This window comes from Gekko japonicus, unplaced genomic scaffold (genome assembly GCF_001447785.1).
Source record: "Gekko japonicus isolate JY-2015 unplaced genomic scaffold, Gekko_japonicus_V1.1 scaffold1579, whole genome shotgun sequence".
In the NCBI taxonomy this organism is placed as follows: Eukaryota; Metazoa; Chordata; class Lepidosauria; order Squamata; family Gekkonidae; genus Gekko; species Gekko japonicus.
The window spans coordinates 114,371-126,674 of NW_015161443.1; the positions used below are offsets into that span (position 1 = coordinate 114,371).

The following is a 12,304-nucleotide window of genomic DNA, read 5'->3' on the forward strand; positions in this document are numbered from 1 at the left end:
TCTGGCAACATGGGGGTGTGGCCTAATATGCTAATGAGCTGTGTTGTCAGGGGTGTGGCCTAATATGCTTATGAATTTCTGCTGTTGGGTGTGGTCTATTATGCTAATGAGTTCCTGCTGGACTTTTTCTACAAAAAGAGCCCTGGTTATACCCTTCTAAGCTCACTGATTTGGAAGAGTATAGCTGAGTTTAGCGTGGCACTGTGGGTCTAACTTGTTACAAGTAAGGCTGGAATCCCGTATACAGTTATTTGGAAGTCACTGACGGAAGTGAGGCTTCTACAGAAACATGCACTGGATCGGGTTCAATGTGTCAGGCATAATACATATATTATGAACTATGTATTAAACAGAAATAAACAGATCACAATAGCAAACATGTAGTGCATTTTTAATATGTACCTTTTAAATAAAGTGGATTTCACCCTTTGCACTCACAGGAGTTGCTTTTTGTCCCATCTGCTGACCTCCAGTGCTTTGAGAGAACAAAGTACAAAAAATTAGACAAATAAAAAATGTGAAATAATCCGCCTAGACTCTAGTTTGCACCCAGAGATTTCCTTCTGCTCTTGGAAGAAGTTTTCATCTCACACAAAGGCCACGGTCAGACGTGCCATTTGGTGTGGAGGGGAAGCGAGCCTATTTCCCCCGGTGGAAATTGACATGGCATTGCACAATCAAGCATCCTTTGTAGCTGCGGGCTCAGCCCATCACTGGCTGATCAGACAGCACGTTTGGGCAAGAGGGGTTCCCCCCCCCTTTTGTTTCCCATGCGCATAAACAAGGAATCACACCTCCACACTGAGGGTTCCCCATGGAGTATGCAGTTATGCTCATACTGCTAAGTGAGGGGAAAAAATGGCACCAAGTTGGGATGGAACAAGCAGACCATCCCGACAGCATGAGAGCATGCTTGAGCGATCAGACATAGGAAACTCCATCCATAGCCCATTGGCAAGCATTAGGACCAGACTTTTTCCGATGTCTTTTAACTCTGCTTCCGTGGCAGGGCAACACAGGGTACTGACGGCTGCAGGAACTTTCCCAGATGTTGCTGTCTGATCATGCCCTTTAGATCCGTCAGGCATTCACAGCTGAGTTGGATTTAAAGGCACGTCTGACCACAGCCAAAGAGACTCTTGCTCACAGAAAGGCAGTTAAGCTCATTCAAGGAGTCTTCCGCTCATGGAAGAACTTCTGAGAATGAAAGGCTGCTCTGTGAGTGAAAGAACACCTGAGATCCAATCATATGGTCTGAACCCAGCCTGTTAATTTTATGTGCTCATGATTCACAGAGGTTGGGACCAGTGAGTATAGTCACATAGTTATTTTAAAAAATTAGCTGAATGTTTTTTAAACAATTAATCTGAATTCAATTTAGGTCCAATACACAATTTCAAATTAAGTTCAGGTTCTGATCTGATTCAGGAAAGATAAAAGTTCAGAATTGTAGTTCAGTTTAGCACAGTTTTGGTATCAGCAGGCATCATTGCTTTCAACTGGTTAGCCTCACTGTACTCGGAAGAATGTCTTTGATGGCTTTTTCATCTTCCCAATGGGGTTTCAGGTTGAGTGCTTGGGGAGAAAAAATACTGCTCTGTCCACCTACTTGCAAATTTTACAAGATACTGGAAACATAATTCAAAAGACGCCCCTGGAACCTGTTTTTGAGGATTACATCAGAAACCTGCAAAAGCAAATTGAGCATATGAAAAGCCAGAAAGGACAGCTGCAGTCTGCGCTTCGGTGCTTGGAGTTCAATGTTGAAGACTACAGAGAAAAGTAAGGCAAAAAGCAAATATCTGTTTTGGATTCTTGATTATTCCGGTTGCTCCCAGCCATGCACATTTCTCAGACAAGGCATGAGGACTTGAGGCAACTGAAGCATTTTTCAAAGCTAGTTCTTTTTTATTCCTCACATGGACCTCTATTAATATTTTCCAAAGACTCTTGAGCATGAATGATATGAGCTGGTAGGATCAGGAACAAAATGGAAACAGGTAAAGAGATAGGGCTGGTTCATACATGCATGTAGATTTCTCTGTACTTGACTTCTGTACACTGAGTGTACGATTCAGTGGGAAAACATGTTTGAAGGGAAATTAAGTTCTCTCTGTGGTGTTGTTTCTTTTTTTTTTGGTAAACAAATTTTTATTTTCTTAGGAACTTAACATATAAGATTAAATCATTCAGTCCATTGTTTACCTCATTCCCTTCCTCCCCTCCCTCCAGTGGCTTCCCGCAATGCTTCTCCCCCTTCTCCCCCTTCTTACAAATTTCATTATATCATTAACACATCATTTGTTATCATCCAACCACAAGATAACATCATTTGACTTAATATTGATCTAAACATATTAAGTTTTGTTTTACATCCCAGTTCTTTTCCAGATATATTTTAAAGTCATTCCATTCTTGAAAAAACACGTTGTCTTCTTGATTATTCAACTTCTTTGTAATTTTATCCATTTCTGCCATGAACAGAACTTTTTGTATCCAGTCTTCGATTTCTGGTACTTTCTCAGTCTTCCAAAATTGTGCATCTGTGGTGTTGTTTCTGAAATGGCCTATTTGCAGATGCAGTCATTAAGTAATAAACATGGTGATGTTTATCTGGGGCATCTGCATTTATAAGTCCGTGTGCAGTTCTTCTGAACATTACATCTCAAAAAAGGTTATATACTTAGAGAAAAGCAGAGAAGAGTAACTAAAACAATGAGATGAGGTGACAGAAGTTTATATTTGTATGAATAGCATGCAGACATTGAGCAGAGAAATTCTGTTTCTCAAAGCATCCAATGAAGTTATCTGCTTTTGGTTCAAGACAGACACAGATTTCCTCATGTAATGTGTAATTAAGTTGTGGAATTAATTGTCAAAAGTTACTGGGAAGACCACTGCCACATCTCAAAGATTTGTGATTTTCTGTTCTTGATATGAAAATTCAAAGGAAGGGATTGGCCATTGACTTTACCAGGAAAAATCCCGGAATGTCTCCCCTTACCCCCAGCAAGAAAGATTGTGGGCACAGTGGCACCCATCTTTACTTGGCTGGCCTGGGCATGGTATGGTTTACAAAAAGCAGTGTAGAAGTGCCCAGCTTCTCCCATGCTGGTCTGGGCCCTGTGTGGCCATGAAGAGGAACAAGGGCACAGGGACACCCCACTTGGCCTTGTGCTGACCAAGGCTCCCTCTAAACTGTGGAGTCTTGTGAGCAAAAAAATCTACTTTGTGAGCTACTGGCATTAAAGTTGTGACTGAGCGATTCGGCTACTGCATCAATTAGTTTGCTCTGGAGCCATCCTACCTGACCTAAGACAATGTGTGAGCCAGAGTCTATAAAACTGTGAGCTAGCTCACATTAACTCAGCTTGGAGGGAACACTGGTGGTGACCCAAGCCTGGAGAAGCCAGCCAAGGAGGAGTATGGTGGCCTTCAGCTTCTCCTGGGCCCTGTGCAGCTGGTGAGAGAAGAATGGGTACAGTGGCAACAGGCTTCACTCCATGCCAGTTTGAGCCCAGTGCAGCTGGCAAGGAGGGGTGCAGCAGTCCCTCCTTTCTCTCCAGCTGGATCTTTGGACCTCCATCAGTAAGGGTGTGTGTGGTTGTGGGAGGGGGCCAGCCTCTTTTCCAGAACCATTCTGACACCCCAGTCCCCAGAAAACCACACACGCATGCCTGAGGATAAGTGTGCCGAACAGGCAGCAGGTGTAAGAATATCACCACAGTTGCAAATGGAAAAAAACCCCATGTACATACAGTACACAAAAAGCACATGCAGTACAGTATGTTTTTATCTTTTTAATGATCATGACCTACTGAAAGAACCCTCCGGGCTAAACCATGGGATAAAAATTTCAGAAATGAGCAATATTGGTTAAATAGCCCAATAATCATGTTTGATCTTGTATTTATTTGAATTTTAATTTCAATTCAATGAATTACAATTGAGATTCAGAATATTTTAAAAGGATGCTTCTGGCATGTTGGAGACCATCTGTCTTTGTGTCACTTGCTCTGTGATTTTTTTTAAAATGTGGGCCAAACAAGGATTGCTTTAAGAAACAAAAATGGTGAGAAGCACCTCGTGTTCTTTTAGCTCAGCTGCAATGATTAGTCAAGCCAGCTTAAAACTAAGACCCCCCCCCTCATTTTTCTCTCTTTTTATTTTCGTAAGGTATGAAGATGAAATCAACAGCCGCATATATGCTGAGAACCAGTTTGTAGTGCTCAAGAAGGTCCAAGACAAAGCTTCTTTTATATTTTGGTGTGGGGTTTTTCAAACATGGAAGTATGAGATTCTCTTCTGTTTCCTTCCTGTAAACCACATGGGTAGAAGAAAGTGAACAAAATATAAATTTGGATTAAAAGCCTTCAATTAATAGCTTGGGTAAGATCTGGGTTGGCCCAGTTTTCACTAGAGATCAGGCTGATCTTTTGTAATTAGGGTTACCAGGTCCAATTCAGGAAAAATCTTGGGACTTTGGGGGTGGAGCCAGGAGACTTTGGGGGTGGAGCCAGGAGACTTTGGGGGTGGAGCCAGGAATGAGGATGTGACATCCTTCTGGGAGAGGGGAGGGAAGAAGCATGATTAAGATCCAAAGGGAGTTCTGGCCATCACATTCAAAAGGACCATGTTCCTTTTAAATGCCTTCCATCCTTTGGGAATAATGGAGGATGGGGGCACCTTATTTTGGGGCTTATAGAATTGGACCCCCTGGTCCAATCTTTTTGAAACTTGGGGGAATTTTCGAGGAGAGGCATTAGATGCTATGCTGAAAATGTGGTGCCTATACCTCAAAAAGCAGCCCCCTCCCCAAGCCCCAGATACCCACCAATCAATTCTCCATTATACACTATGGGGACCGGTCTCCATAGGGTATAATGGAGTACCCACCAGACATCCCCCCCCCCCACTTTCTGGTAACCCTGAAGCCATGGGAGGGCCTCCAAACCAGGGGATCCCCTGCCCCCAACTGGGGATTGGCAACCCTATTTGTAATTCACTTCTTTAGAAGCAAGAATCCCTGGGATCCAGGCTCATATGCTTTGTTTCTTAGGAACACAAGAAGTACTTTGCTAGATCAGATCGAGGTCTAGCCAGTCCAGCATTTTGCAGGGTTCCTGGTAATGACCATGGTCCAAGTCACCTTCAAGCATCTTCTAGGTGGTCTGCTTTTGGCCCACCTGCTTTATACAATCAGCAAAATCAAGTGCTAGTAGCACAATGATAGTACAATATCCAGTGATCTTTGCACAACCATGGAGTTCCCAACGATAATGAAGTCCTTTATTTAGAGACATTCCCTTGTAGGGGCCACAACTGGCTCTATTAATTTAATGACATGGAGGCCTGTTAGGTTAGGAAAAACCCCAAACACTTTAGTAGGCGAAGTGACACATCATAGCAAATATAGTTGCCAACAAACTGGATAAAAATATATATATTTTTAAAAAAACTAGAGGCTTAATGTGTGGAAAAGGGAAGTTGAAGCTTTTCAAGGCACAGAGATAGATACTCCATTAAGCCTCTGTTAAAGGGAAAGGATGTTCTTTCTGGGTGGTTTGCAAACCTAGTAGCAACAGATCCATGTGTGTAAAACTGGGTCTGCGTTATTCATGTCTAAATTGCCTGTTTCAGGGACTGCAGATGCAATTGAAAGGGCCAAAGGGATGCATAGACATGGGGGAGGGGTCTGAACCTTCCCCCATTCTATAGTTTAGCCTCCCTGATTATTTTCATTTTTGATACCTAAGCATTCCTGAGAGAAAAGCACCTGGCTTTGTCAGTCAATTATAAAATTGCTTCAAGAAAGAATACCCAAAGATAGCACACAGTAGCATAATTTATCATAAATCTGAAATATAACAGGTTACAACCACAACTGAAACGTAAATGCAGTAAGCCTTTAAGTACAGGATCTGTAACACCCTTCTTAAAGGGTACTCTGGACAGCATTAAATCCTAACCAGTAATGCACCGCAGTTACCCCCAGACTCATTTGCTTACACTCGTTCAAGTGAACAGTGGTAGAAAAAGTGTGTGTGTGTGTGTGGGGGAATTATGTCACCCCCCATGATGCTCTAGGAATTGCCCCAACCTCTGCAGTCTTTACCATAGTGTCTGCTTTGCTCCCCCACCCCATGCTCCAACTCCCTCAAAAGCTCCTTGGCCTTGCAGCTGGAGGGCTGGCAACCCTAGGCCAGACTACATATAAAATACCTTATTTATTTATTTATTTATTTATTTATTTTCATATTTGTATCCCGCCCTCCCCAATGGGATCAGGGCGGCTAACAAGGGCAAGGTCATTTGCCATGCCATTGGTAAAAACATATAAAACATAGTAAAACATCCAACACTAAAACCACAGTACTCAATCCATTACTAATATCCTACATCCAAGATGGTAACACCGCAGTTCCAGATGGTACTCCCATATTATACGTGTCCAATGGCGACGGCTTGTCAGATCTTCAATAGTGTCCAGGTTCTTCCTCCGGCCTCGTCGATACATCCTTTAAGATACCTTGATGGTGGTGATATAATGGGGGGGGGGGCGGCTCCTACTCAAAGGCCTGGTGGAAGAGTTCCGTCTTACAGGCCCTGCGGAACTGCACAAGGTCCCGCAGGGCCCGGATCTCCCCCGGGAGCTCGTTACACCAGGTAGGAGCCGCCACCAAGAAGCCCTGGCCCTGGTCACAGCTAGCTTCACATCCTTGGGACCCGGGATGACCAACAAATTTTGGGTCCCCGGCCAAAGAGCTCTTGGGGGAACATGTGGGGCAAGGTGGTCCCTTTTTATTTTACATATAAAATACCTTAAAGGGAAAGTTACATAGGTTACTGTAAAGTCACGATTCCCCTCTTTGTACATATGATACTATTCCTAAAACACCCGAGAAAAGTGTCGGGGGAGGGGGGAATGGTTGCCATATGCTGTAAAAGACCGCAACATGAAGCCGTCTTATACAAGGGCAGCTCCTTGGTCCATCTACCTCTGAGTTGCTTATTGTGACTGGCAGCAGCTCTCTAAGCTCAGGCTGAGATCCTTCAACTGCAGGTGACAGGAATGGAACTTTATGCAAGATATGTGCTTTGCTATAGGTTCTGCCCCATCTGTCATGGTGCACACTTCCCCTTAACATTTCCTTTTTTTTTTTAGGCCCCCCGGAGGGGATTTTTTATTGCATTTTTAATAGACTACAAACTACAACGAAAAATTGGGAAGGGGTAACTACATCTAGGGAGAAAGGAAAGAAAACCACTACTAACTAAAACCCAAGTATAGAAGATTAGAACAATAGCTTATATAAATGTTAATCTTAAATTGCTAGTATTACTTTGAACATAGTCGGTTATGCTAATTTTTTTATCCAATGTTTTAACTGTTTAAGAGAATCCCCAGAGCATCCCATAATAAAACTGTAGTTTTAAGGCACAATTCAGAGTCCTTCAGCCTTCATTTTGTCTTATCTTTTCTAATCCTCAATTTATATGTACGCTTGGGGGCAGCTGCCCCCTTATCGGAAAGAGAGTCCTCGTCAGAAGACACCGAGTCCAATTCGCCACTGGATTTGCTGTCATCTTCTTCCTTCTCAACCTCGGCTGTCTCTCCCAGCTGCACTCTCAGGAACGTGCGTGCTTTGGAAACAGAGTCAATCTTTTCTTTTTTATCGTGTAGTTTGAAAATGACGTCTTCTGGAATTAACCATCTGTAAACAATGCTGTTTGTTTGTAGAAAAAGGATTAAGTCTTTATATTTCTTTCTTTTTTGTCTTATTTCAAATGGAATGTCTTTTAGAATCCTGATAGTATTGTCCCCGATTTTCAAGGGTGTTCCTGTAGTTGCTTTCAGGATAGAATTCCTCACATGTCGCTTTGAGAATCTGGCCACTCTTTCTCCAGGCAGATTATTCTTTTTGATGTACACAGAATAGGACCTATGGACCACATCCATTTTGCTTGCAAGATACTCCGCTTTCAAATCTGTAACTGGGGCTAATGCTTCACTCAGAAGTTGCTTTAGATTCTCACGTTTTAATTCTTGGACCCCTTGAAACCGTAGGACCAAATTTGCTTTCTCCATTTGCAGCTGTAAAAGTTGTGATTCTTCTGAAGCTTGTTTCTTTTCTAGCTTTTGCACCTTTTTCTTGACCTTTTTAATGTTGCCGTCCATTTCCTTCACTTTCTCAGCCGTTTGCTTTGTTATTTTTAAAGTCTCAGTCAGTTGGAGCTGCTGAGTTGCAAGATTCTGGTTTAGAGTCGTCAGCTGTTGTTTGATGTTAGTCATCTAGTCCAGCAGAGGGCGCAAGGAATTTGCCAACATTTTGGAGAACTCAGTGACCTCTTCCAGTTGAGGGCTCAATATCCCGGCTGGTTTCACTTTTGCTGGTTTGTTTTTCTCTGCCCTCTTCCCTTCCATCTTTATGGATTGTTTACTTTTATGAAAACTTGCTAAAGTCTCTGAAATATGCCCATACGCTTAACCATGCTCTGATAAGTCTCTCAAAACAGATTTCAATGCTTTTTCTTCCGCTCCCCCCTTAGTATTTCGTTGTTTAGTTCATTCGCATGGGAGGAGCTCCTCCCCCGCTCGCTTTTCTTGCTGTTCCCAGGGGGTAGCTTTCTTTTTAAATTCTCATATTCACTTTAACCCGACTCACTGTTCATTTTTGGTCATATGACCTCACTCAGAACACATTCAAAACACTCGATCTCCGACGCTTGTCCCAGTCAGTGGCTCTAGATCCATACGGACACTCAGCGGCAGGACCATCGGGGTGGAGGAGCGCCTCAATTCCCCAGTGTCGCACTGGTGAAGAGGTCGCCCCTCAAAAGCCCCATGGCTGGGAGCCTTTTGCCAAGGCTCCGAGGTGGTGGTGGTAGCAACCTGTCACCCCCCCTCCTTTCCGCTGGTGCACAGATCACATCCCTGGGAGATCCGGGAGATGCATCCGCCAGCGTATCGCCGTAAACCGGAAGTCCCCCTTAACATTTCCTTTTGTGTTCTCATTCCTATGTAGCAATGAGTAAAGGGCTGACCCTGAACTGCAAGTGCAAAGCATGTGCTCTACCAGTTTGGTATAGTGGTGGACTCTAATCTGGAGAACCGGTTTTGATTCCCCACTCCTCCACAATGAAGCCAGCGGAGTGACCTTGGGCCAGTCACAGTTCTCTCAGAACTCTCTCAGCCCCTAGCTCTCCACTAGCACAACGCTAAGAGCTAGAACTTGCAGCTGCCAGACAATCTTAGGATCTCCTGGCTATTCTATGCACAATGCCATATGATAATTAATTAATTCTACCAACTGAGCTGCAACACCACCCACCCACCCACCTCCAAAAGACACACTAGCCCTGCACTTGCTGGTGATCCTTTTGAAGAGGTTAATCCATTCTTGGTATCTTTCTCTTCCATTTTTTAAAAGGATGTGGACTTTGCCTACCTATGTAAAACTCAGTTGGAAGCCGAAGTGGAAGCCCTGCAGAGCCAAATTGCCTTCTTCATGGAGGTACTTGAGCAGGTGAGCAGCCACCATTCATGGAGCTCAGGTGAACAGCATCTCTGATGGGTATCAGTATCATCATTATCATGCTTTTCACATAAATGGTGCTTTACAGAATAACCTCAGCAGGTCCCTGCCCCAAATGTTTTAAATGTAGATAGTGGGAACAGAAGGGGAGGAAGGAGGAAAGGATGGGATGAAAGACATGGAAATCATGCTCAGGGTCTTGGTCAAAGGCAATGGACTATGTCAATGGACAAGGACAGGAGCAGGGTTGGCTGATATCTTGTCACCCCAGGCAGCTCCAGGCAGTACAGGTTTAAGACTACATAGACCTGCCAGTCCAGAAGGAAGGTGAGCCAACATCTTTTATGTCTAAACATATTTTAAAAGGGATGGGTTTTACTTATTGATTATTCAAATACTAGATTTCAGAACAATATTCAACTATTTGTTTTGTTTGACATGTTATGGTGAATGCTATATATTACCAATGCCAACTTTAACATTAGAGAAATTACACAAATTACTTTTGAAGAATAATGTGCTGTAAGATTGTTGACTTTTATTTGTATTTATCAGTTTGTACTGTTTGTTCTTGTGTTTGTTACTTTGTTTCTTTAAAGCCTTTCCAATGCATTGGAAAGTAGTTCACTGCAGTGGACTGACTTACTGGAAATTAGCAAAGTTATGTTGGATGTGATCGCCACCAAGGAAGGGGTGAGAGGAGGCCTGAATTGTACCCTCCCAAAGAGCACTGGGGATCCTCTCCTTCCCATGGCACCGTTCTCAGAGATAGTCAGAGCTAAAAAGACCTTATTGCATCTGTGCAGAACCTCTAGCACAGGGGTGCCAAGCATACGGCCTGCAGGCCGGAACTGGTCCATCCAGGGCTCTTATCCAGCCCATGAGCAACTGGTCATTACCTTTATTGCCAGATGACAGAAGCTATACATTGTGTCCCTGTATACTGTCCCATTGCTAATGAGTAAGGGGAGGTGGAAATGGGAGGGTGGGCATCAGGGAGATACTTTAAGGAAATACTGTAAGAGTATTAATGTTTTAGGAGCTGCGGTGGCTCAAGTGGTTAAGACGCTGAACTGCGGGCTGTGGAAGGTCGGTAGTTCAGCAGTTCGAGACCCGAGGGTGCCGCATGACGGAGTGAGCTCCCATCTCTAGTTCCAGCTCCTGCCAACCTAGCAGTTCGAAAGCAAGAAATTGCAAGTAGATAAATAGGTACCGCTTCGGTGGGAAGGTAACAGCATTCCGTGCGCCTTGGTGTTTAGTCATGCCGGCCACATGACCACGGAAACGTCTTCGGACAGCGCTGGCTCTTCAGCTTTGAAATGGAGATGAGCACCGCAACCCTAGAGTCTGATTCGACTGGCTTTCAAGCAAGGGAACCTTTACCTTTTTATTAATGTTTTAAGCATGTTTGTATTATGAGTTAAAAATATTGTTAATTGGCTTTGCCTGTGTCCTTTATGAAGTTTATATCTCCCATACATGGCATTACATTTTTTGGCCCATTGCAGTGGCATTTATGTCAGATCTGGCCCTCATAACAAATGAGTCTGACACCTCTGCTCTAGCATTAGTGTGGAACAATGATGACATCACTTCATGTCTGTACTACCAGTGTAGCATCACTCAACCTATACTGCTGCAGACACTGGCTTTAATCCTATGATTCCCTTCCTCCAACAGAGAAAGACTTTCTTCAACAAAAAAAGACTTTGCTTCATCAGATGTTCCATTGGACAAAGTCTTTTTTGTTGAAGGAAGACTTAGACTGCGATCATACACACAGTTAGACCCGACATAGGTGTGAATGCCAGGCGGATTTAAAGGGAGCAATCAGACAGCAACATCTGGGAAGTGTCCTGCAGTCATCGGCAAACCGTTCTGCTCCGCTGCAGAAGCAGAATTAAAAGACACCGGGGGAAATCCGGTAGTAAACAGGTTGCAACAGGCCACGGACGGACTTTCCCCTGTTTGATCGCTCCAGCGCACTCTCATGCCCTCGGGATGTTCTGATCAGGCCATCGGACTCTGTGCTGTTGTCCCCCCCCCTTCTCAGTATGCGCATCATCGCAAACTCCATAGGGAGCCCTCAGTGCGGAGGTGTGATTCATCAATTCCTCGTTACGCTCATGGGAAACAAATGGCAAAAAAGAGAGACTCACCTGCAGTTGTGTCTAATCACACACTGACGGGCTGCACCTGCAGCTTCAAAGGGAGGTGTGATCTCACAACTGCGGGCCAAATTCCTCCGGAGGAAATAGCCTCGCTCCCCCCCTTGCTTTATCTGGCGTGTGTGACTGCAACCTTAGCAGATCTTGCTTAAGTGAATGGATGCATAAGATCCACTGAAGGCAGTGTCTCTGTGAAATGGTGGTAGGGTTGACCAATGGATGGAAAATTCCTGGAGATTCGAGGGAAGAGTGGGCAGAGTTTGGGGAGGGAGCACTGCAGGGATGTGTGTCATAGAGTCTGCCCTCCAAAGCTGCCATTTTCTCTAGGGAAACTGATGTCTGTTGTCTGGAAATCAATTGTAATTCTGGGAGAACTTCAGGCTCCATCTGGAGGGTGGCAACCCTATCAACACATGAAGCAAACTGTGGCGCTAGACTGGACCAACCGTTCCAGGCTGAAGTTGAAAACACACAATGCACTTAGTAAACTATGAACTCATGCCTAGTTCCAAACATTTATGGGACTTTAAAGGGGGATTAAACAGATTCATAAAGAGTAGGTCCATCAATGGCTTCTAGCCACATGAATATTATAGGAAC

At 44.0% G+C, this 12,304-nt stretch overlaps 1 protein-coding gene across 1 annotated transcript in view; it reads left to right on the forward strand.

The window, feature by feature from the left end:
- Positions 1-12,304, forward strand: part of LOC107125603 (keratin, type II cytoskeletal 4-like) — a 61,592-nt gene that overhangs the window by 10,597 nt on the left and 38,691 nt on the right. The window contains exons 2-4 of the mRNA XM_015429034.1: positions 1,568-1,782; positions 3,011-3,065; positions 9,432-9,527. Of these exons, the coding sequence (XP_015284520.1) occupies positions 1,568-1,782; positions 3,011-3,065; positions 9,432-9,527 (366 nt within the window). The remainder of the gene's footprint in view (positions 1-1,567; positions 1,783-3,010; positions 3,066-9,431; positions 9,528-12,304) is intronic.